The following is a 26,510-nucleotide window of genomic DNA, read 5'->3' on the forward strand; positions in this document are numbered from 1 at the left end:
TTGTGTTGCAAGTGGCCATCTCCCCTGTGCGCTTCAGCACACTGAAAGAGTGATTTCTCTAAAAGAGCATTCACGGGTGCGTCTTTTTAAAGACGACGTTGCATCTGGCAAACTCGACGTTGCGTCTTTGTAAAGACGAGTTGGGTCTTGCTTCAGACAACGTGTCACCCGTGCGTTTCTGGATGCGGTCGTTACCTGGTGCCGGGTGATGGTCATGATCACTGCCTCACATGCCTGGGCAGTAAGCATGCTGAGGTGGCGTTCGTGGATGAGGCATCTTCTCATGGTGGGAAGATGATCATCTTGGAGTTGCGGGCCAGGCTCCGATACCTCGACAAAGGGACGGAGCTCTGTTACCCCTGCCTTGATTTGGCTCTCGTTCTGGCTGCAGACAGACGGGGACCATTTCAGGCGGTGGCATGGTGGCAAACCCTCCAGGGAACCAACCCTTGAGGGACCATCGCCCCTCTTGCGCTCCAAAACCAGTTGAGCTGTCAGTGGAGCATGCTGGGCCCTCTACAAGGGGAGCACCAGCAGTTACCCTGGCGCTCCTCCCGATGACCAGACGTCGACTGCTGCATCGGAGGGTGAGCTGGAGATTTCTGGGCAAGAAGATTCGGCTGCTGCTGCTCCGGCAGTAGCAGTGCCTGAGTCGGATCTAGAAATCACGGCTATGCTTTCCCGGGCCACTGAGAGGGTAGGGCTCGAGTGGAGATCCCACCGTGTCCCGAGCCCTCGAGGTTGGACGACTGGTTTCTCGGGGTAGTTTGCGCTGGTTCTCAGCGCCCTGCCCCAGTGCCTCTCTCCCGGAGGTGCATGGGGAGCTTACCAGGTCGTGGACGGCACCTTTTACTACCAGAAACCGCCCTGCTAGCTCCTCCCCCTCACCACCCTCGGTGGTGGCGCAGCTAGGGGGTATACGGGGGTCCCCCCGGTGGAGCGGTCGGTTGCGATGCAGTTGTGTCCTAATACCGTCTCCACTCGGCGGGGCGAACCGTGCCTCCCCTTCCGGGCCTGTAGGTACTCGTCTGGTCTGTCCGGCGGGGCTTATATGGCCTGTGGGGAAGCTGCCTCCACCTTTCGCTACGGCGTTACTGCAGGGTCCTCAGGCTAAAAGCACTGAGGACATGCACGGGGGTGGTTACGATCCGGAAGCTCTGAGAGCTTGTACCTCGGGCCTCGCGCTACGAGCGACGAAGGTGACGTGGTCTCTGGGTCGTGCGATGTCCACACTTGTGGTCCAGGACGTTCACCCCTGGCTGTGTCTGGTCGACATGGGGACACCGACAAAGTATCGGTTCCTCAAGGGCCCTGTGTCCCAGACTGGCCTCTGCGGCGACGCAGTCGAGAACATGGCCCAGCAGTTCTCGGCTGCTCACGAGCAGGTTGAGGCGATCCAACACCTCCTGCCCCGGCGGGCAGCTGCTGCCTCCACCCGTCCGCCGGCTGCAGCGCCCCAGCCTGCTTGTCGCCGAGGGCGGCCCCTGCGTCCGTCCCTGCTCCCGCACCGCATCCGCAGCAGCTTCCAGAAGCGGTGCCGTTGAGCTGGGCGTAGGCAGGCCGCCCCGCCCGTCCTGGCCCCCGTCAAACCTGGCGGTGAGCGGAAGAGCAAGAGGCACAGGACGGGCGACCCAGAGAGAGAGAGAGAGGACTGCTTTGGGAGGTGGCGGATGCGCCTCCCCCGGTGGAGGGCCGGGTGGAGATTCTCTTATTTCAAAAATCTCGACAAGAAGTGGTTGTCTCTGCCCTGGGTCCCAAGAGGGCATGGAGAGTCGCGGACGGACCAACTCCGGACCGCGCTCGTCCTCCTCTTCGCCAGCTGGCAGCAGTGGGCGGTTCGAGAGCGTCATCAAAGGCCCTACTCACGCACCCTCTGCCAAACCTCGGAACCAGGTAAGCGCGCACCGCACACTCAGACCCCTTGGTCCGCCACGGGCCGTGTTCCTGTGTTCCACCTCGCTGCCCCACCGCGGGTACGTCGGTGGTCCCGCTGCTCCGCTTGTACGGTGTCTGGGTGCCTGTCTACCCAGCCCGTCTTGCTGGCTCCAGTGGACCATCTGACTCGGCTATGCGGTTCAGTTTCCTCCCAAGTTCAGGGGCATCCACCTCACAGCAGTGAAGGCAGCTGATGCTCATGTTTTGTGTGGAGAGATCGCTGTCCTACTGGCGGAGGACGCGATGGAGCCGGTCCCTCCAGCCGATATGAAGACAAGGCTTGCAACCCTTACTTCATTGTGCCCAAGAAAGCGGTGGGTTACGACCAATCTTGGATCTGCGTGTCTGGAACTGGGCCCTTCACAGGCTTTCGTTCAAGACGCTCACGCAGAAACGCATCTTTGGGTGCATCCGTCCCCGAGATTGGTTTGCAGCGGTCGACCTGAAGGACGTGTACGTCCATGTGTCGATTCCTTCCGCGCCACAGGCCATTCCTGCAGTTTGCGTTGAAGGACGGGCATATCAGTACAAGGTCCTGCCCTTCGGGCTGTCCCTGTTACCCCGTGTCTTCACGAAAGTTGCGGAGGCAGCCCTTGTTCCCATGAGAGAACAGGGCGTTCGCATTTTCAACTACCTCAACGACTGGCCCATACTGGCTCAGTCTCAGGACCAGTTGTGCGAACACAGGGATTTGGTGTCACACCTCAGCCAGTTGGGCCTTCAGGTCAACTGGGAAAAGAGCAAACTCTCCCCGACGCAGAGGATCTCTTTTCTCGGTATGGAGTTGGATTCGGTCAGTCAGACAGCACGCCTCACGTAGGAACGTGCTCAGTCGGTGTTGAACTGCTTGAATGCGTTCAAGAGCAGGACAGCGGCCCCACTGAAACAATTTCAGAGGCTCCTGGGGCATATGACAGCTGCAGCGGCAGTCACGCCACTGGGGCTGCTTCATATGAGGCCGCTTCAACACTGGCTCCATGGCCGAGTCCCGAGGTGGGCGTGGCAGCGCGGCACTCACCGGGTCCAAGTTACACCGGCCTGCCGCCGAACCCTCACCCCGTGGTCAGACCTTTCGTTTCTGCGGGCAGGAGTGCCCCTGGAACAGGTCTCCAGGCATGCTGTGATTTTCACGGATGCCTCCACCACCGGCTGAGGTGCCACGTTCGACGGGCTTGCGGTGTCGGGGGTTTGGACGGGCCCCCAACTGCACTGGCACATCAATTGCCTAGAGTTGCTAGCGGTACGTCTGGCCTTGGTCCGTCTCAGAAGGCGTTTACGAGGCAAACACGTACTGGTCCGCACAGACAACACTGCGACCGTTGCGTACATCAACCGACAAGGTGGTCTGCGCTCCCGTCGCATGTCGCAACTCGCCCGCCACCTCCTCTGGAGTCAGAAGCATCTGAGGTCGCTTCGTGCCATTCATATTCCGGGCTTGCTCAACCGGGCAGCCGACGAGCTGTCACGAGCTGCGCTCCCCGGAGAATGGAGACTCCATCCCCAGACGGTCCAGCTCAGCTGGCCGCGGGGCCTTCGCAAGTATGCGTCTCCCCCAGTGAGCCTTCTCGCAAAAACAGATACTATGCAAGATCAGGGGGGACGAGCAGCAGGTCCTGCTCGTGGCGCCGTACTGGCCCACTCGGACTTGGTTCTCAGAACTGATGCTCCTCGTGACAGCCCCTCCCTGACAGATTCCTCTGAGGAAGGATCTACTGACTCAGAGACGGGGCACCTTTTTGCACCCGCGTCCAGACCTAAGAAGCTGGAAACTTCATGTCTGGTCCCTGGACGGGACGCGGAGGTTCTAGGTGACCTACCCCAAGGGGTAGTTGACACCATCACTTCGGCTAGAGCGCCGTCCACGAGACAGGCCTACGCCTTGAAATGGAACCTGTTCGTCGAGTGGTGTTCTTCTCACCGAGAAGACCCCCGAAAGTGCCCGATCAGAGTCGTGCTTTCCTTTTTGCAGCAGGGGTTGGAGCTAAGGCTGTCTCCCTCCACCCTTAAAGTCTATGTGGCTGCGATTGCTGCCAACCATGACCCCGTGGAAGGGAAGTCGGTGGGTAAGCATGACTTGGTCATCAGGTTCCTTAGGGGGGCAAGAAGGTTAAATCCTCGACGGCCCCCCTCTATACCCTCTTGGGACCTGTCTCTAGTGCTGAAAAGCACTACAGCAGGCCCCATTTGAGCCTTTGCAGTCAGTTGAGCTGCAGTTTATTTCAATGAAGACTCTGCTCCTGCTTGCATTGGCCTCCATCAAGAGGGTAGGGGACCTGCACGCATTTTCGGTCGACGATTCGTGCCTAGAGTTTGGGCCGGCTGACTCCCAGGTAATCCTGAGGCCCCGGCCTGGCTACGTGCCCAAGGTTCCCACTACTCCCTTCAGGGATCAGGTGGTGAGCCTGCAAGCGCTGCCCTCGGAGGAGGCAGACCCAGCCCTTGCTTTGCTTTGTCCCGTCTGAGCGCGGAGATGCTACGTTGACAGGACACAAAGCTTCAGGACCTCAGACCAGCTCTTTGTCTGTCACGGAGGCCGGCAGAAGGGGAAGGCCGTCTCCAAGCAGAGGATGGCCCACTGGATAGTGGACGCCATCACCCTGGCTTATCAGGTACAGGGTGTGCCCTGCCCGTTCAGGTTGAGAGCTCACTCTACTAGAGCTGTTGCATCCTCCTGGGCGTTGGCTCGTGGCGCCTCGCTGGCAGATATTTGTAGAGCTGCGGGCTGGGCGACCCCTAACACGTTCGCTAGGTTCTATAGCCTTCGTGTGGAACCGGTTTCCTCCTGTGTTCTCACCTCAAACGGGTAGAAGCACTGAGAGGTCCCGTTTTCGGGTCGGCTTGCTAAAACTACTCCAGAGAGTCCGTACTGTAGACCCTGTCGAGTTCCTCCGTCCCCTCGGCAGTCAGATGTGGCGGAGCATCTGACGCCAGGCCCTCACTCGCTGAATCCATGAGAACCGGTAGAGGGCTGGGTTCCATATGAAAGGCCTTTTTGGACCCCATATGTGTATAGTCCACGGTATAGCCTGAGAGCCCGTGTTTCCCCGGCAGGTCTTCTGCCAATCTCCATGAGGTACAAATTCCTCTAATTCTCCATATGCGCCTAAGGTTGATCATATGCGTAATTGCTCCGAACCTCCTACGGGAAGGGCGAGCTTCCGTAGCGTCCGGTTCCAACTGGAATGGGTACGTTTTCCCAGTGTTATCCAGTCTTACTGAGTGGGTAGTGCCATGGCAGCAGTAGCTGGTCTTCTGTGGTAGCCCTGACCTGCGCCAAAAAATAGGGGCTCAGGAGGCTTCCACAGGACACTGGAAGGGGCAGTACCCGTGGCCTTTTGGTAGGGATCCCAATTCGTCGGTCACCGACGTGACTCGGAGTGACCGACTGATAGGGAACGTCTCGGTTACGTATGTAACCCTCGTTCCCTGAAGAAGGGAACGGAGACGTCACGTCCCGTCGCCACGGCTACTGTACCACCGCTGAGCGGCCGGGTCACCGGCTCGGTTCCTCAGCGAAAACCTGAATATGCGCTGCACCCGCTGCCTAATTATACTCACGCTGTGATTAGCGGCAGCTGGATGCAATAATCGCATGCCAATGTGCATTGGCTCGTTTAGATACTCTCGTAGGGGATTGGTCTCTCTAAGCGAGATCCCAATTCGTCGGTCACCGACGTGACGTCTCCGTTCCCTTCTTCAGGGAACGAGGGTTACATACGTAACCGAGACGTTACATACGTAACCTGAGACGTTTTAATCTCATATTAAAATAGTAAAAGTCCTGCATCAATGAGGATTTATTCATGTCTGTGCCTCTTGGCTGATTTCTGACTTAATCGCATGGTGATAAAGGCTCAATTCTCGTGACCTCAAAAGAGTAGATGTCAGTATTATTTGCTCTTAAGAAACTTTCCACCAAAGCAGCAACCTGAGAAAAAAAGTCGATATAAGGAGGTGAGAAAGGCCGGTCCAGACCAGAAGTTGTCTCTCAATTCACATTCTAGTATTCAAGGTAAGAATAATTGAGAATAATTTATGAGTAGTCCGGGTATTACGATTTATTTCATATAGTTTGGATTTTCCTTTGTGATACCAAAAGTATAATAAACATATATCCTATGACAATTGCATATTATTACAGGATTTCAAGAGCAAATATAAGTTATTATCATAACTAATAAAGAGAACATACAATTCTACACAAGTCTGATATGTTTACATTTGTAAAATGTAAACAACTGTAATTACTTCTGCAGTTATATTGTGTAAAATAATGCAAACAATGTTAACTGATGTACTTTTATGGTTTAGAACAATAAGCAATTATAATGTAAGGTAATATGTCATTTAAAGGGAAACAGTTTAATTTAGCTCAAAAGGAATCATTTATGATTTTAAAGGGAATTTAAACAGAATCACTGTTTCACGGCTGATCACTGAGTCACATCAACTCTGCACTGGATATTAAAATCCAAATTATAGCGAAAACACATAAATAGCACAGTAACAAGATCGGCAGATTAAGACATTAACTTGTAAGCACAAAACACAAGATACTTCTCTTTTCAATATAAATAAGGCTTTATTTGATAAATCTAAGACATGTAAACTAATCTAACACATGAACACAAGAAAAGGATGAGTTTAAGAGAATGTAAATGTGATATCCCAAGTTTACAGCAATATGTGCAATTGCATAGACCTGAACAACCATCACTTATTTAACCCTCGCATTGAGTTTCTCAATGAGGCAAAAAATTGTATTAAATGCACCAGCTCAGCAAAAATCTGGAAGTTACTTGCTTGCGTTGCCTTTGTGTAAAGGGATTCCCTTTTGTCCTCTTCCTTGCAGGAAAGGGGGTTTCCCGAGGTTGCTGATTGGCTGACAGTTCAGTGGTCGTTTGTAGTGGTGTAGATGGTTTCGGAGTCCTTTGCTAGTTGAAGTTTGGTGCAGTCGGAGCTGGACTTTGCGGCAAACTTAACTTTTGAACACGAAACTCAATGGAAAGAAAAGAAACTTAAGTAAAAGAATAAAATGAGTGAATGAATGAATGATGCATTTATATAGCGCTTTATTGTGTATTGCTGTACACCCAAAGTGCTTTACGATCATGTGGGGGGGTCTCTCCTCAACCACCACCAGTGTGCAGCATCCACTTGGATGATGTGACAGCAGCCACAGCACAACGGCGCCAGTGCGTTCACTACACACCAGTTACAGGTGGAGAGGAGAGAGAGTCAATTTTGACTCAATAATGTGAGTCAAGAATGAGTCAAAATGAGGTAACGAGACTAGGTGGTTTTTCTTCTCATCGTGGTGTTAAGTAGCAGCTGGCATGTAGGCCAGAGCACACTGGAATGGCGCTCAAAGAGCAAAGAAAGTGATGACAAAAAGCATGGCTAAAAGTTAGAAGAGCAGAGAAGGGCTAGAAGCAGAAGAGGAGCGAGGGTTTGATGTCCTGAGTTTTTAAACTCGGCTTTTGAACGCCTCCCAAATGGTGTGTTGACCAATTAGAAATCATCTTAGCTAGGGGTGTTGCTCTGTTTCTCCCCCCCCCATCATAAATCAGCATGTTATCTGGTCAGTCACGTCCGAACTTTACACGCTCTTGTAGAATATAATTTTGGACATGATTTCTATAACAAGACTATGATACATTTGACAAAGAATTGATTGGAAGAAACGTTTAAGCATTATTTTTCAAACTCATACATACCAAACACGAATATGACCCTTTAAAGTCGTTCAATAGTTATTAAAAAGACATAAACCATATTTGATTAATACATGATAGTTAATTGTGTGGGTTACATACATGATATGGAGTTATGCATAGAAATGATTAGTTGCTCATAAGTCCTTTTAAGATGATTTTTGGTGTATATGGAAAAGACAGTCTCTGAAGTTCTGAGTAGAACAAAAAGACATGTTCTGTGGACAAAGGAGTTTCGGTCTGGTCTGTGTCTTCTATGTGTGGGGGAAAAGTCAATCTAAGGAAGCTCGTGATTTCTATCATGGAACACACGTGATGGCCATCTCTTTGACCATCAGTCTTGGTTACTTGCCCCAAATTTGACAATCTCCTTCCTGACTTGGAATTATCAATAAGTGTTCCTTTTGTTTTAATGTTACAAGCTGCTCACTGACAGAGTTGGTTGGTTCGCTTGCTTCAGACGAGCTGAAGCTAGGATCTAATTTACGACGTCCTGTTGCCTTGGGGCCTCTTTGGAATTTCGGCTCCTCATGTTTTGATGCTCTGATTGAATCTTAAATTTGTCTGATTTGTTCTCTGATATCCTACACAATAATGTAGGATTTCTAATCAGGCACAGAATTGAAACCCTAAAAAAGTTCTTTCAGCCAATAAAATCACTTCGGGGACGTGATGCCACACCTTTGTAGTCTCAACTAAAACAACAGTGAGGATGGAGCTGTACCAGTAGTTTATTGTTAATAGTGAAAATGAATTTTTCTAAATGGTAATGCTTTGTTTTATAGTTTGACAAATATTGGCAAATTCTTAAAACTATGTAATTTCCCATCACCAGCAAAGTACATTTAGCATGTAGTGCAAGTATGTGAACTGGACTCAGTCAAACAGTCAGAAACGCTCCTCTCACCTGAAGCAGTACAGCCTGACGCTCTGCTTCAGTGAACGACTGCTCGGCCAAAACCTCCACCTCCAGATTAGTGAGCAAGGTCAGAACATCTGCAAATACAGTGATGGTAACTGGTGAAACGACCTACACATTGATACACACACAAAAACACACACAGGTGAATTACCTTTGGGTGGGGTTGAACTGGGAGTGAATGGAGGTAATGCACTCGGGGTGACTGAAGTTGTATTGAAAACTACACAGAAATTTAGAGATGATTTAAATTAGTCCAATAAACAAAGCATAAACATCTCTGTGTCTGTGTATGTGGGTTCTTACTGCAGGTGCTGTTGAGGTCGGGACAGCAGTCGTTGTACATTTTGCAGTTCTCGTCACAAAAACAGCCTCTGAATCAGTTGTAGTTTGTGCCATTGCAGCACAAGAGGCGGATACGAACATGTCCCTACAGAAGCAGTGAGATGTTATTTGAGTATAATAAAGACACTGGCACACAAACAAATTCTAAAGTTTCAGATGCTTGTAAGAAAATATCATGTTTTCTATCACAGTTTTTAGTGATAAAACAATGTTATATACCATATAATGATTTCTAAATTCGGAATAAGGTCAAATTATGCATATGTGGATGCGTTTGGAGAATTTAGCTATTAAAAAATGTAGCATTTTAACTTCGCTTGTATAAAAATAATGTTAATCAAGCAGAACATCAGTGAAATGATCCTATCTCCCCATGTCTCTGCTTTTCAGCACAACTTTTATAAAACACGTCTCGAGACTCCAGCCTATTTTCCTCTGATTGGAGCTGCAGCTCCAGTATTAAATATTATTTTGCGGTATCTCACAAAAGCAAAAGCATGCTCTGTGTGAACATCTTCTAATGTAATAGAAATAGAATAGAAAATATAGAAAATGTACCTTTTAGTGGCAAAGTGTTTGTGCTGTTGGTGCCGTTTTTACTATAAAAGGGGACAGAGGTGCAGATTTATTAAGATTTTAAACAAATAAAAATGTTCAGTATAAGTGCAATATTTTTTCTTTCTTTTTTTCCTTTACGCTTGCATTATACAGCAGAACACTCAATGCAATCTGATTACTGAACTTATCTTTATATGAGGTTGTTGACATACAGTCAATCATTCATTTCAGCACAGATGAATCAGATGTGAGTTTTATTTATTCAGTAAGAATATTTCTGAATACCTGTGAGGCAGGTGGGTTTGAAATCAGGGCAGAAGTTATTAAACCTCAGGCAAGCAACATCACAAAAACAATTCAAGCGGCGACAGCTACTATTCAATCCAGAACAGCACAGATCTGGTTTCGCACAACTTCCAACTATGACAGAAAATTCAAAATCACCAGTTAATGTAATTTCTTGCAAAATAATATAGGATATGCCATTGTGAATTGATCACATGAACAAACAAGAAACACTCACACAATGGAGCCTGAGGAGTTGGTGCATTCGTTGTGGTTGCATTAGGCGGCGTGTTGGTTGCGTTGATTCTGTTGGGCAACATGTTGGTTGCGTTGGATGCTATGTTGTTTGTATTGGGCGACATGGTGGTTGGGTTAGATGCCATATTAGTTATGTTAGGAGACATTTTGATGCTGCTGGGCAAAGTGGTAGTAGCATGGGGTGAAGTAGAATTTGCATGAGGTGATGAAGTAATAGCATTAACTGATGTGGTACTTTGAGCTGTGGAATGAAAGAAAAAATATTTATGAGCAATCAGAAAATTTGAAGCATTTACATTTTAAGGTAACATAAGGTGCAACATAATTATTCCATCTGTTTCTGAAACCTCTTTAGCAATGAATTATCATTCCTGATGGTGCTTGTCAAAATCTCTCAATGTGATTCAAATGAATGAAATCAGAGGTGGATCTAATTCTATTATACAATCTGTATCAAAATCTGACATTACAGTGCGGCTGTGAATGTTACCTGTGGTTAAGCAGCTGATTGTGGCGAGCAGACAGACGATGAGAAGAACAGCGGGAGCCATCCTACAGATTCAGTGCGTGTCAGACCTCTGCTAGTGATGATCTGACCGGCATCTTCTCGTTTTTGTGCTCCAGACTGTTTCCAGAGTCCAGCCCCCTGCCAACACACAGATATCAGTAAAAGACAAATCAAAAACATCTCTTCTCGGCTAATGTGCATGACTGATCTCTGTTTATCCTGAAATACTGGTTTCTTTTATGATGCTATAATTTTTTTTGGAATATCTGATGAAGATTTCCAAATTGTGACAGTGTCCTACACAACTGCATTAACCTGGTTATAGGAAATAAACCTTATCTGAATGATAAATAAATGCCTTATTTTACTTCTTAATTCTTATTTCAGATCATGTTATACTCGCCCTCAAGTCATGCCAAACCCGTACGACTTCTTGATTGGAGCACAAAAGGTGAACTTAATGAAAGTGTTCAACTCCAAAATGAAAGAAAAACATCATAAATGTTACAAGAATATTGTTTATACTCATGTCCCCACAAGTCGTTTAATAGCTTTGAATTACAAAAAGAGTGATCTTTGTCATTTTTCACTGATTATCTTGCTCTCTGAAATTTGAACAGATAGAAATGTTCAGAATTAACATATTGCATATCACTATACAATATACACTATCTTTCAAAAAAATTTGGAGACAGTAAGACGTTCTTTTCAAAATAAATTAATAATGTTATACAGAAACGATGCATTCAGTTGGTCAAAAGTGTCAGGAAAGACATTTATAATATTACAAATGATTTCTATTTCAAATATATGCTGTTCTTTTGAACCTTCTATACATCCAAAAATAAAACAACAACACAGTTTCCACAATAATATTCTGATAATAAACTGTTTTCAACATTGATAATAATCAGAAATGTTTCTAGAGCAGCAAATCAGTATATTATTATGATTTCTGAAGATCACGTGACACTGAAGACTGGAGTAATGACGCTGAAAATACAGCTTTGATCACAGGAATAAATTACTTAAAATTTATTCAAATAGAAAAAAAAATATTTTAAAGTGAAATAATATTTCAGTCTTTTTTACTGTACTTTTGATCAACTAAAAACAGCCTTGGTGACCGATAGATAAAAATGGGATTTATAAAATAATATAATTTGATTTTACACGAGTATAAATACATATGATAACTTTATCACTTTTGCCATTTATGTATTCCAGATATGCAAGACTTTATCACTTACTTGTATCTTTTATACAAATCTGTTGTAATGCGTTACAAGGAAGTTATTTGAGCTGCTCGCACTGGTTTAGTAAAAGAATTTTGATCAGATCAGTTTGGTCAGAAAGTGATAAAGTACACATTTACAGCATGTTTGTAAGCTACATATCTTGTTTTACTTGCTCCATCAAAATCAAAACCAACATTTGAATAGCTACTGTTTCGCCAAGCGCTATTAAACAGAAACGGTTGTTTTCTGTATTAAAACTGGACCGATTAATGGTTGATTTGTGTGTGTGAATGTTGGTAGATCATGTGTGTTCACACTGTCATCATCAGGTGGAGCTCAGGAACTGATCACCAGGGTTTGCTGTGATGTTCTGTCTCATGTCATTAAACTCTATTCCTCTGAAAGGCTTGATAAGGCTTGATAACACTTCTTCTTTTTTTCACCACACCGTCTGTGGTCAGATGCCTCTAAACATCAAATGAGAGAGAGAACAAAGTGCTTCAGTTAACTCGGAGCCAGTTGAAGGTCTTTCTGTCATTAACAGGGATAATCAGCTACCAGCTAAATCATCCACCTGCTATGCAAATACTCAAACACACACACATATACATCTCCAGCACACTCATTCAAAGTTCTGGGAGATTTGCATCCAAACCTCACAGCAGAGAGCGTCCTGATGAACTGAACGCCTCATGCATCATGGTAAAGTACAATTATTTCTATTTAGTTGTATGTTATACATTTAGGAATGCAGATGAAGATGAAATTAACATGTTATTGAGTTGGTTTTAGATGCTCCGAACACTGTTTTATACGTGATCATAAATGTGACAACATCCTAGTGTCATTTATTACCTGGAATTGATGTCAGATACTGTGTAATATGTATACTTTTCAGCAAGGTTAGATCATTTCTACTTTTCTACTTTAACACGCTAATGTTTCAGCTCCTCATTCGCAGTGAATAAAACGCCACATTGTTCTCTGTCTGAAACATTTGAATCTGATAAAAACCGGAAAATGCCACTGTTTCAGCTTCCTCTTATAGTCATCCCAGTTATGACACTATTTTGTTTTGTGCTGTCAATATGTTTATTTTTGCACTTTTGTTTTCAAGATTGCATTTAATGCCTTAAACTACTTATGTCTTTACCTTCAGTCAAAACATTACTAAACCTGTTTGTACATCTTTAAAGTACAACATTGCTTTTATGAATGAACTATTTAGTTATCTGCTGTTTTCCATCTGATGTATGTGTAGCAACAAAACAGAAGTGAATAACAATGACCTACAGTAGCCTATTCGTCTATATGTATTTCTAACCAAGATAAGCAGTCGTGTGATTATGAGTGTTGACAAATTAAATATTATTTATATTTCTATAAATATATTTACATATAGTGAAATGTTCCATCACCCCATAACATTTCCACACTCTCCGTCCACATATATTTAATCCGGGAAGTGTTTAACAAAACCAGCTGGCAAACATCAATGCATATTGTTCTCGTTAGACTTTAACTCTCTGAGTGTTTTGGTCACCCAAAGAAAAGCGGTACTGCTCACAAAATGATGATTTCTTTATTTTTAGAGTTTCTTTGGGAAGTTGAAACCATCTCTACTGTAAGTACTAAAGTCATTTTTCATCAAACATTACATTGTCATCCTCTAAATCTTGCATAAATGTCCAATTTACTTATTATTTTTCTTCTGTACAGACATAGCGGACCACCAGCTCCACCCAAGAGAACAGGTGCTTTGATGACAACATGCTGTACCTGTATTAAAACATAAGATTAAAACTAGTGTTGGGCAAACAATTAATCGCAATTAATCGCATCCAAAATAAAAGTCTTTGTTTACATAATATATGAGTGTGTACTGTGTATATTTATTATGTATATATAAATACAAACACATGCTTGCATATATTTAAGAAAAATGTTATATTTATATATTAAATATATATGATATAAATTATATGAATATAAATATATACATGTAAATATTTTCAAAATATATACATGTCGCAAGTAGTTACTTGTCGTGGCGATTATTCAGAGCTGGTATGTATTTATTTATTGGTTATCACCGTTAATTTGATGTGTGTCTCAATTATTGCGGTTGTTGCATTCAAAGAATCTTTAATCTTATGTTTTTAAAATGCATTTTATCTTGTAATATTCTAGTAATGGGTTTGTCAGCCACAGTAAATCACAAAAATATGTACTGACGTGCAGGTGAAATGTTAAATGCAATATATTATTGATCTGTAGGACTTTATGCATAAATGGCTGCCCACTGCTCTGGGTGTGTGTTCACGGTGTGTGTGTTCACTGCTGTGTGTGTGTGTGTGTGTGTGTGTTCACTGCTGTGTGTGTGTGTGTGTGTTCACTGCTGTGTGTGTGCACGTTGGATGGGTTAAATGCAGAGCACGAATTCCGAGTATGGGTCACCATACTTGGCCACGTCACGTCACTTCTTGTTTCATATTTCATGTGATCTCATAAAAACTTTTCAATTCTTTGTAGATAACAGTTCTGGATATGGCTGGCCAGAAGGGGAATTTGTAAGTATTGTGGAAATATCACTTGTCTAAACATATAGACATGCAAAGTTAAAAGGCGTGGGAACAGAATACTTCCTGTTGTGTCTCCGGGAGGTATCACTTCCCTTACTGTACTAATAGATAACAGCGGATTTTTGTGAAACGCTTTCATGAAGTCATCTTGATGAGCATTGTCCATCAGTCTTCTCTGAGTGCTGTGATCTCAACAGTTTATTAGTAAAAGAAACTCAATCCCACATTACATTAGCATTTTCTCAGAACCTCTCAAAAAATTGTTGGCGCATCACATGTTGGAAATACATCGCTACCTTTGAATGATTGTCAATATACACATACATCATGACTATTTACCTCTTGTGACCTAATTATGGATGTATGTGAGCTTCTTTTATACACATCTGATCAATCTCAACCATTTTCAGGATGAAGAAGATGGTGATACATATGAAGCTCCACCATGTGAACGTCCTACCATTAAAGTCCAACCGCGCCAAGTAGAGGAGAATGTTTATCTGGGTATCTATCTATCTATCTATCTATCTATCTATCTATCTATCTATCTATCTATCTATCTATCTATCTATCTATCTATCTATCTGTCTATCTGTCTATCTATCTATCTGTCTATCTGTCTATCTATCTAATGTGATAACATTTTAGTGTCTAATGTAGCGTTTTTTTTCTCAGGTTATCCAGATCGAAACCCAAACCCTGTTAATCCCAAAAGACAGGCAGCTCCGCCGCCACGACCGGCCAAGATCACCCCGATAGGGAAAAGCATGGTAAAACACTAAGTTACTGCGATATCTGTGTCTTAGCCTTTCTCGTGAGTTTATTTTACAGAAGAGGCTTGAGTAGCTTTTAGATTCAGCTGCTCAATTCAATTAAATTCAAGTTTATTTGTATAGCGCTTTTTACGATACAAATCGTTGCAAAGCAGCTCTACAGGAATTGAAGTTTCCAAAATATATTTATATATTGCAGAACCTTAATATGTTTGACTTATGGTAAAATTTGGTAATTCTGTATGTTGTCTGAGCGTTGGCATCCTCTGAGGTCCTCTGAGGGGTTGGCATCATCTTTTCTCAGGTGTTCGGTCATCTCAGTTCATTTAAGGGTTGGATCCAGACTGAAGCTTCTGTAATTCCTAGTTACCACGGGATGTTAATCAACAGAGAAACAAATAGAGACATAATTAGCGTAGCTGCTGTTCCATCTAGGCAAAAATGATTTGTTCAACCCAAGCTAAAGAATAATCATAATGTACATTTGATCAGATATAACTGCAGTACAAGATTATAAGATGCATTATGTGAATGCTTGGCTAAAGAGATGTGTTTTTAATCTAGATTTAAACCGAGAGAGTGTGTCTGAACCCCGAACATTATCAGGAAGGCTATTCCAGAGTTTGGGAGCCAAATGTGAAAAAGCTCTACCTCCTTTAGTGGACTTTGCTATCCTAGGTACTACCAAAAGTCCAGAGTTTTGCGACCTTAGGGAGCGGGTTGGATTGTAGCGTGGTAGAAGACAAGTTAGGTACGCAGGAGCTAAACCATTTAGGGCCTTATAGGCAAGTAATAATATTTTGTAAATGATATGGAACTGAATAGGTAGCCAGTGCAGAGACTGTAAAATTGGGGTAATATGATCATATTTTCTTGACCTGGTAACAACTCTAGCCGCTGCATTTTGGACTATCTGTAGCTTGTTTATTGAAGATGCAGGACAACCACCTAGCAGTGCATTACAATAGTCCAGTCTAGAGGTCATGAATGTATGAACTAGCTTTTCTGCATCAGAAACAGGTAGCATGTTTCGAAGCTTGGCAATGTTTCTAAGATGGAAGAATGCTGTTTTTGTAACATGGGAAATATGATTTTCAAAGGACAAGTTGCTGTCTAATATAACACCCAGATTTTTGACTTTAGTGGACGTGACAGTACATCCGTCTAGTTGTAAATTGTAATCCAAGAGATTCTGTGTACTGTTTTTTGGTCCAATAAGTAATATCTGTGTTTTATCTGAATTTAATAGGAGGAAATTATTGGTCATCCAATCTTTTACATTTTTTACACAATCTCTTAGATAGTTCAGAAGTTTCATCTGGTCTTGTTGAGATATATAGTTGAGTATCATCAGCATAACAATGAAAACTAATCCCGTATTTTCTAATAATATTACCAAGAGGCAACCTGTATATTGAAAATAGCAGAGGACCTAGGACAGATCCTTGTGGTACTCCATACTTTACTGGTGATAATTGAGACGACTCCCCATTTAAATGAACAAAGTGGCAGCGATCGGACAGGTAGGATCTAAACCATCTTAAAGCCTGCCCTTGAATACCAGAATAGTTTTGTAATCGATCTATGAGTGTGTCATGGTCTATAGTGTCGAATGCAGCACTAAGATCAAGTAATACTAGCAATGAGATGCAGCCTTGGTCTGAAGCAAGAAGTAAGTCATTTGTAATTTTAACAAGTGCAGTTTCTGTACTATGGTGAGGCCTGAAACCTGACTGAAATTCTTCATAGAGATCATTTTTTTGCAAGAAGGAGCACAATTGAGCAGACACAACTTTTTCTAAAATTTTAGACATAAACGGAAGATTTGAAATGGGTCTGTAATTTGCCAGTTCATTAGAATCTAGTTGTGGTTCCTTAATAAGAGGCTTAATAACCGCCAGCTTGAATGGTTTTGGGACGTGACCTAAAGATAACGATGAGTTAATAATATTGAGAAGCGGTTCTTCTGCTACAGGTAACAACTCTTTCAGTAGTTTAGTGGGTACAGGATCTAATAAACACGTTGTTGGTTTAGATGCACTGATAAGTTTATTTAGCTCTTCCTGTCCTATAGTTGTAAAGCACTGCAGTTTTTCTTTAGGTGCGATGAATGAAGCTGAAATACTAGACGCAGTAGAATCTACATTTGATATTGTATTTCTGATGTTATCTATTTTATCAGTAAAGAAATTCATAAAGTCATTACTATTAAACTGTGAGGGAATATTTAGATCGGGTGGCGTCTGTTTATTTGTTAGTCTAGCCACTGTGCTAAATAAGAACCTTGGATTGTTTTGGTTATTATCTATGAGTTTGCGGATATGCTCTGCCCTGGCAGCTTTTAGAGTCTGTCTATAGCTGGACATACTGTTTTTCCACGCAATTCTAAAAACTTCTAATTTAGTTTTTCTCCATTTGCGCTCAAGATTACGAGTTTCTTTCTTGAGAGAATGGGTATAACTGTTGTACCATGGCGCAGTACGTTTTTCCCTAACCTTTTTCAATTTGAGGGGGGCAACAGCTTCTAATGTATTAGAGAAGATAGTGCCCATGTTGCTAGTCATTTCGTCTAGTTCATGCGTATTTATGGGTACACAGAGCAGTTGAGATAAATCAGCTGTGTGTTTCTTTTGCTTCTAGAAGCCAGAGCCGCCTCACGACCCGGAGGAGTTTTACATCGACCCTAATGATAGCAAACGTGAGTCTCTGAAAACAAGCTCATAAAGTAGGAAAAGAAAGAATCAGTTTTTGATGCAGGATCAAGGATTTATTTGAATAAGAATACAGTAATATTGAAAAATATGATTATAATTTAAAATAACTGTTTTCTATGTGAATATACTGTAAAATGTAATTTATTTCTGTGATCTGCAGCTGTATTTTCAGCATCATTACTCCAGTCTTCAGTGTCACATGATCTTCAGAAATCATAATAATATACTGATTTACTGCTCAACAAACATTTCTGATTATCATCAATGTTGAAAACAGTTGTGCTGCCCAATATTTTTGTGGAAACCATGATGCATTTTATTCTTTAGGAATTTTTGATTAATAAAAAGTTGAAAAGAACAGCATGTATTAGAAATAGAAACATTATACATATCTTCACTGTCACTTTTGAACAATTTAATGCATTCTTGCTGAATAAAAGTATTAATTTCATTCAAAACAATCTTGCTGAGTTTTGCACAATAGTGTACTTCAGAGAAAAATGGATGGCCTAGTTTACAAAAAAACTCTTCAACTTTATATTTTCTAGCTCCTGAGGTAATACGTAAAGATAAACCTGGTAAAAAAGCCCCACCTAAGAGACCCCCGATGAGACCTCCACCGGCCCCTCAGCAAGACGAAGGTCATTTCAAGATATTTATATCAGATATTACAGTATTATTTGATGACACACTGCATGTTTAGTTACTGTCCTCTCTGACCTTCCAGATGTTTACTTGGACCCGAATGAAGGGCAGGTAAGCATGACTGTGCATCCAAAATGATAAAGAAACAAAAAAGTAGTCATTCTTGTCAGATATTGCGATCATTTTAATTTCACTTTATATTTGTTTCTGTCAGGATGATGATGATACCTATCTAGAACCTGTAGCAGGTCAGCACTCCACGTATTTATAACTTAAAATGATTTTATAGAATGATAAACTGACTTAAATCATATTTGTCATTAATTATTTTATTAATTATCATCATTAATTATTATTCTTTTCCAGAACCTCCTGCACCCCGAAGCCCGGCCCGTATGCCATTGCCTCCTAAAACTGTAGGACGAGACCCGCCACCACCAATGTATGTGTGTCTAAATCAGGGTTATTATCATAAAATTAAAATAAAAAACTAAATATTTTTGTTACTCAAAATAAAATCTAATATTCAGCTAGTTGCCGAAGCGGTATTTCTGCTTTTTTAACTTGATGAAATAACTAAAACTCAAACTGAAATAAAAATGTATTTAAAAAATTATATAGACATAATAAAAAAATTATTTTGATCTATTTAGTTTGCTTGTAAAAAATAATATTGTTAAAGTATTGCATACAATTCACTGAAGTATTGTTAAGACTATTTTAAATCATATTTGAGTTTTGAGCAATGGATATAGCTTTTGATGCTGATATTGCATTAAATTATAAATAAATAATTAACTAAAATAAAAAAATAAAAATACTCAAAGTACATTAATGTGCAATGTGCATTTTGAAAAAAAGGTTTCTCCTAGAAAAATCAAATATCAATTTGAAAGATTGTATGTAGTTGTTTTATGAATTGTTAAATTGTTATTAAGATTATTTTAAATCTTATTATTTTTGAGTTACCATGACTTTAATCTTTGATACTGAAATGGTGTAAAATTATAAAAAAGTAATAATTAACAACATAAAAATGAAAAAGGAAAATACAAAACTAAAAACTAATTCAAAATATTAAAACTATAATAGTACCTAAATGATACTGAAAATAACACTGCTCTAAATTCATTTAATTACAGACTCATGTTAAATTATGGTATTTGATAATTAGTTACTTTGCTAAAGCATCACAATTACTGTTCTTAGCATTACCTTTATGCATTTAGTAGCAACTTGTATCTTAAAGGGGTCATATGATGTTGCTAAAAAGCACATTATTTTGTGTATTTGGTGTAATGCAATGTGTTTATGCGGTTTAAGGTTCAAAAACACATTATTTTTCCACATACTGTACATTATTGTTGCCCCTCTATGCTCCGCCTTTCTGAAACGCGTTGATTTTTACAAAGCTCATCATTCGGAGAAGCGAGGTGTGCTCTGATTGGCCAGCTATCCAGTGCGTTGTGATTGGCCGAATACCTCAAGCGTGTGACGGAAATGTTATGCCCCTCACCGTATTGTGATGCCGTGTCCCGGCATGACCACACAAAAACAATAAAACCATTCTAAACGAGGCATTTTTTGCATCCAGTGGGGACATAATTACTGATTATAATGACTTATACTGTCGTGTTGCATCGCGCCACATAAACATTACCATGTCTGCATTTGTGATTGGAGAAACAACAAGCACTACTCTTCACTGCTCAAAACTCGCATTTGAATCGTCGGTGGCAAATTCTTTAAATATGAAAACATACTTACAGGCTGTGAGTCAGAAGCACAAGACTGTCCCACTTTATGGAATCAGTTGTGCCCAGCTGGCTTTGTAGGCTACTCTCCTGCCAGGTTCAGGAAACAGTCCTCCATAAAATGCGCTGCACACACTCTAATATTTGGGTTGAACTGTTCTGGAACAGTGTTGTAAATACAACTTAACCACTGATTTCTAGTTGTGTCCTCTTTTGGAAGCCCAAACAAAGTACTTTCGCTTTCACAATGAAACACAGCGTCTCCAGGACATGATGCCGGCGGCAGCAACAATACTACAGCCAGAATAAAAATCACGCCCTCTTTCATTGCATACACATTTGGGCGGTGTTATGCAAATCTTCCCACACTGTGACGTAGACATGTGGGGGCGTATTTGAATGAGCCATTTTAGGGGGGCGTAGACGAGTCTTAACTTTTCTTTGGTTTTGAGACTTTAGTCTTTGCAACTTCAGGGATGTTATCTATGCACAAACAGCTTGTAACACTCCAAAGAGAAAGGAAAACTTGAAATTGCATCAGATGACCCGTTTAAACAACTTACGGTGCTTTAAATGTACATTTATATTCATCAGAATGCATTATTTGTGTTCCCTAAGAATTGAACCCATAACATTAGTGTTGCCAGTTCAAGCATCCCACAAATGCACAAGGTAAAGGAGCAACCCAAGTCATATAGAGAAATGTTTCTGTTAGTCCAATAAGAAACCACTCCGAACACCACTCAGATCATCCCGGGAGTGACTCTTGTTTGCTAAACCTTGTTTTGGTAATACCATTTCTTCTTGTCTTACAGAACGAAACCTCCTGTTCCCAGAGCCAAATCTGTAAGTACTAGTTCGACACACATTCATGCATTCATTACAGAGTTCTCCTCCTGAAAGAACTGATTCATTTGTTCGTTTCCTCAGAGTTCGGTCCTGATCGGTGACACTGTGAACAAAGGTTAGAGAGTTGTTCTGTTTTAACTCATGAATGATGATATAAACCCACATGCACAGCTTAATTTTACGTCCTCTCTGATCGTTTAGTTCTGCCGCCAGAAGTAAAGCGTGCCACGTTTTCTGGCCAGCTGCCACCCGCACTAAACAGCAAACCGGTTCCTCCCATCATCCTCCCCAAAGAACCCAAACCCAGGTGAGTCTGTGAAGCCTTAACCTCTTTACACGTTCAGAAACAGCCTAAAATCAACAGAGAAAAATAACTAATTTGAAGCACGTTTTAGGTCTTTAAGATTGCATTGTGACATTATTTTCAAGAAAAGGTCTTTGTGCTATTTCTCTGTTGTCCACTGATTTTTAATTAATGTGAAAACAAAACCCTCAATATTTAAAATATTAGGGAAAACATGTTAGTAAAGCTCATAGTTGTGTTTGTTACATGGCCTTTTATTTATGCTGAATTAATAAAACAAAATAATAGATAATTTTTCGAGCATTGTTTTAGTATCATTTCATATACTAATAGAGTTTTTGTTAATATTTAGATTTTCTTTTTATATTTTCTTTTTAAATGTTAATTTCAGTTAAAGGTTTAGTCATTTAAGTAATTTTTTTGTGGTGAAATATAAGATGCACGGTATTGGAAGCCTATTTTGGGCCTAAGCCTAAGATTATTTGCATAATTATATTATTTTCATGCAAATGTCTGCACTGTAAAGCAGAAATGAAATTTTCATTAATCTAATATGAAAAATAATATTTAAATTGTAAAGTGAAAATGTTAGTAAAGCTCATTGTTGTATTTGTTACATGGCTTTTATTTAATAATAAAAAATAATGGATGATTTTTAGTGTTATTTTAGCATCAATGATATACTATTATTAGATTTTGTTTCCATTTTAATTTCAGTTAAAGTTTTAGTCATTTTGTTATGTTTTGTTGTTGTTATTAGTTTTTTGTCCATAGTTTTTATAAAATGTTTGTTTTTAGTTTTTCTTAGTTTAGTTTTAGTTATTTTAGTGCTTAAACCAAATGAAAATGAGAAATGTCAACGAGCTGAAATAAGCTTTTTTTCAGTTAATGCTTATTTTATTACAAGTAACAATGTTTTTATGGTTTTAGTTAACAGTAATAAGCCTGTATGTTTCATTAAAAAATTTCCATCTTTTTTAAAATGAACATTTGTGGTCAGTATGGGCTTAATTGCCATGAAAATAAAGTCGCATTGCTTTCTTTATGCAAAAGATTTTCTTTCCTTTTGATTTTTTTTGTCATGAAATATAAGATGAGCATTTCTCTGTGACATTTGCTTCTTCACTTTTTGAATAATGTCTGTTACAATTCAATCTACAGGCTTTAACTTACATCAGCTGTAAAACGAGCATATTTTTTATCCGCTGACAAACTCAAATGCAGTAAATATGTTGTTTTTCCAGTCCTCCTCCTCCATCTCTGGACAGCACAGGTGAATGCAGTTCATTTTCATCTTTCGATGTAACTGTTATCGGATGTCACATGAAAACAATGATAAGAATCAATCATAATTTCCATATAATTCATTCATGTTCTTTCCTCACACAGCACTCTCTTTTGGAGCAAAGCCAGTCGTTCAGGTAAACACGACAGACACAATCAGTGTTTGTGATTGGTGGCAAGCTGCTAAAGCTGTCGCTGTATTCCGTCACTGATTGGCTGACTGTTTTGATCACAATCAGGGGGCGGGGCTACAGGACAAAGAGTGGTTTGCTGGAGTTTGTGAACGTAAGACTGCAGAGGAAACCGTGCTCAGGATTAACAAGGTCTGTAAATATAAATATTTACATTTTATTTAAATGCTGCGTGTTTATTATCTTAAATGGCAGTGTAGCATGAAATCATATTGTTCGGAAATTAAGCAATAAAATAAAATAATAAAAAGATGATCAAATGAAATGTAAAATGAATTAAATATAAATAATTTTATTTGAATGCTGCATGTTTATTATCTTAAATGGCAGTGTAGCATAGAATCATATTGTTCTGAAATTAAGCAATAAAATATAAAATTAAATTAAATGACATAAAATAAAACCATTCAACAAGTTGTGTCTCTGTTTATGTGTGATTTGTATTTTGCCATGTTTATCCTGGGATTGTTCATTTGAATCATATTTTTCTGAGATTAAGCTACTAAATATAATATCAAATTAATTAATAGTTCTGTTGCATTAAACAGTTCATAAATAAAGCATGAAAATTAAATATAATTAAATTGACATAAAACTGCATTAAAAAATATAGCTCTGTTAATAGGTGATTTGTATTTTCTATTTAGTTAAATCCTACATATTTATCGTCGATTGTTGATATATATAGTTAACATACACTAGTTTTGGACCGTGCACAGTACATTTGTCATGTGTGTGTCCGGCAGGACGGCACGTTTCTGGTCAGATACAGCAGTTCTCAGAATGACCGTCAGCCCTTCACACTGGTCGTGTTTTACCGGCAGAACGTTTACAACATCCCTGTGCGCTTCCTGGAGGATTCACAGCAGTACGCGCTCGGAAAAGAGGGCAAGAAGACAGAAGAGGTAGAGGAGGAGAGGAAGATCTGTGTGATGTCTGCACATCTGTCTGTGTGTCTGCTTTTAAATTCACATGTATTGACAACAGTCAAGTGTCTTTGTGCAGCTGTGCATGAGTTCATATTTGCATTTATGCATTTGGCAGACGCTTTTATCCAAAGCGACATACAATGCATTCATTTTTTTTCAACTCATGCATTCCCTGGAAAGACCTTGGTGTTGTCCATGCCTTAATGTTTAGGCTGATGTATCATTTAATTAAATGATGTTTCACACAATTATTTTCATAGGGATTGTTGAGATGCTTGTGTTTTGGCTCAAGCTCAGTCTCATGTGACCGCAACATCTCTTCCCTCGTTCCAGCTGGAGGATTTTATGCTTTTTGGCAAAGTCCTGAAATACTTTTTGAAACACCTTAGGGATTTTTTTGGTCTAACATCTGTTTTCTAAATAAGATCACATTAAAGCAAATTACTTTGAGCTATAATAATAATAAAAATAATAATTTTGATTTTGACATTTTCATTTGAGTTAATTTTGTAGTTTTTCTATACATGTATGTACTGGTTTGTGTGTGTGTGTGTGTGTATGTGTGTGTGTGCGAATGTTTATGTGGTTTATGAGGACACAAATGTGTATAATGACATGGGTATGACAGAGGTATTACAATATGAAGGTGGTTTATGAGGACACTGCCTATGTCCCCGTAATTCAAAAGGCTTAAAAAACATACTAAATGGTGTTTTTTTGAAAATCTAAAAATGCACAAAGTCTCCTGTGAGGGCTAAGTTTAGGTGTAGGGTTGGTGTAGGGCAATAGCACACACAGTTTGTTCAGTATAAAAACCATTACGCCTATGGAGAGTCCCCATAAACCACAAAAACCAACATGTGTGTGTGTGTGTGTGTGTGTATTTTCAAAAGTTATTGAAAACAAATCTAATGTCAAAGCAAAATTGCAGCATGACAGTAAATATTGCTCATTGGTTTAGTTCTGATGATCTGTGTGTGTTTTGCAGCTCTTCAGCAGTTTGCAGGAGATGATCTCTCATCACATGAAGAACCCCATCCTCCTGATCGACCGTAAGAGTCAAGCTAAACACAGAACTCACCTCTCTCACCCCGTTCGGCCCTAACGCTCTCGTCCCGCTCTCACTTCAACCTCAGCCGCCTGATACTGACCCTGATATCACACAAACACTCACTCTTACTCTGCCTGAATTATTTATTACATTATGTTTGTAATGCAGTCTGATGTTCATAGTATGCCTTGAGTTCTGTACATTTCATGTTTGGGGATTTTTGAATATGGTGACTATGTAGTGTTCGTTTAATAACTTTAGTTAAACTCTATACATATATAATGTTTACAGGACAACTTGTTGTCTCGGTGTAAAATAGTTAATAAATATAAAAAACAAAAACAACGTGTGACTTTTCTGGCATTTTTTTCCACACAAACTTTACAATCAAATTAAAACAAAATTACAGAAACTGAAATAAGATACTGTACTTTGAAACTATAAGCTAATCGTAATGTTAAGAGGTAAAGCAGTACAGTTTGGGTACTATTTCATAAAGTATTTATCAACATCATTGTATTTTAAATGATTTGCATATTAATGTTGCGTGATGTTTACATGAAAGATCCTTGAAATGTTGATATATGTCATACCATGCTACTTTATTATGTTTCATGTGTTTGTTTATTGAAATTGATGTTAACAAAAATATATAACAACTTATCAGTAAATATTTTAGTTTGTTGTCAAAGGAATATTTTATAGGTTATATTTCTAAAAAACATACCAGTTAACTAAAATTAAACTAAAATTAATAAAACTAAATAGACATTTAATAAAAGGAACAAAAACATTAAATAAATTGTTAATTTAAATAAGATGAATGTTAAATATTAAAAAAACACTTTCAGTAAACTATCAGTTTGTTGCCAAAGGAATATTTTATAGTTTTAGTTTAGTTAAAGTACTTAAATTACTAAATTAAAACTATTAAAAACTATCATTAAATTACTAAACTAACCTAAAATGTAAATAAATAATAAAACTAAACAGAAACATAAAATATAAAAAATCTTTCAGAAAAAAAATCTTTCAATTAATTATTCAAATATTTCAGTTTGCTGCCAAATTAATATTTTATTTTTAGGTTGAAGTACTTAAATTAACTGAAATAAAAACTTAATAGACATTTAAAAAAAAAAAAAAAAAGCATTTGGTAATTTAAATAAAATAAATAACAAAAAAAGAACTTTGTTATACTTTCATTAAAAATTTCAGTCAGTTGTGTCATGTTTTACAGTTTAGTTTAAGTTGAAGTACTTATTATCTGAAATGAAATAAAAATGGAATACAAATAAAATAAAATTAATAAAATAAAATAAAAATTAAGTAAACTTTTAAAAAACAAAAACAGTCATAATTAAATTTTAAAAAATAAATGTAAAATACTGTCTATAATACTGTATGACTGATAGAACAGCAGTGTTGTTGTTGCTGCTGCTCTGAGTGAGTGTGCAGAAATAGACCCCCAGTATTTCTGGCTGGAGGGGGGAGTTCCTGCTGTCACATGCTCGTCTCGAGCGGAAGGGTACAGCTGACCCCCTCACACTCCCTTCACCCGTAAACCCACGCATTTCCCTGCTCCATACCCCACTGAGCTCCTGTGAGAGTGTGTTTACAGCATCTGCGCCGCAGGACAGGAGGCTCTCCAGAACACCGGCTCGTATCCGTGCG

At 40.1% G+C, this 26,510-nt stretch overlaps 2 protein-coding genes across 2 annotated transcripts in view; both read left to right on the plus strand.

Annotated features, from left to right (window-relative positions):
- The window catches only part of LOC306849892 (uncharacterized protein), a gene marked incomplete at its 5' end in the record, with an annotated part of 704,045 nt that overhangs the window by 612,144 nt on the left and 65,391 nt on the right, over positions 1-26,510 (plus strand). The window lies entirely within an intron of this gene.
- Positions 12,202-25,157, plus strand: LOC306849036 (uncharacterized protein). Its single transcript, XM_079383888.1, has 19 exons — positions 12,202-12,462; positions 13,353-13,384; positions 13,480-13,514; positions 14,293-14,330; positions 14,753-14,846; positions 15,018-15,112; positions 17,756-17,813; positions 18,378-18,470; positions 18,557-18,585; positions 18,689-18,722; positions 18,841-18,916; positions 21,044-21,074; positions 21,159-21,192; positions 21,279-21,384; positions 22,626-22,654; positions 22,771-22,802; positions 22,905-22,988; positions 23,603-23,761; positions 24,774-25,157. Exons 1-19 carry the CDS (start codon positions 12,340-12,342, stop codon positions 24,888-24,890), a joined length of 1,299 nt encoding a protein of 432 aa, XP_079240014.1. The 5' UTR covers positions 12,202-12,339; the 3' UTR covers positions 24,891-25,157.

This window comes from Barbus barbus, assembly GCF_936440315.1.
Source record: "Barbus barbus genome assembly, chromosome: 29".
NCBI classification, from domain to species: domain Eukaryota; kingdom Metazoa; phylum Chordata; class Actinopteri; order Cypriniformes; family Cyprinidae; genus Barbus; species Barbus barbus.

Coding starts and splice junctions, on each gene's coding strand:
- LOC306849036 (XM_079383888.1), top strand. CDS start 12,340: ATGCAAATACTCAAACACACACACATATACATCTCCAGCACACTCATT. Junction 18,917..21,043: donor CGAGACCCGCCACCACCAAT/GTATGTGTGTCT, acceptor CTTGTCTTACAG/AACGAAACCTCCTGTTCCCA. Junction 21,193..21,278: donor CGGTGACACTGTGAACAAAG/GTTAGAGAGTTG, acceptor CTGATCGTTTAG/TTCTGCCGCCAGAAGTAAAG.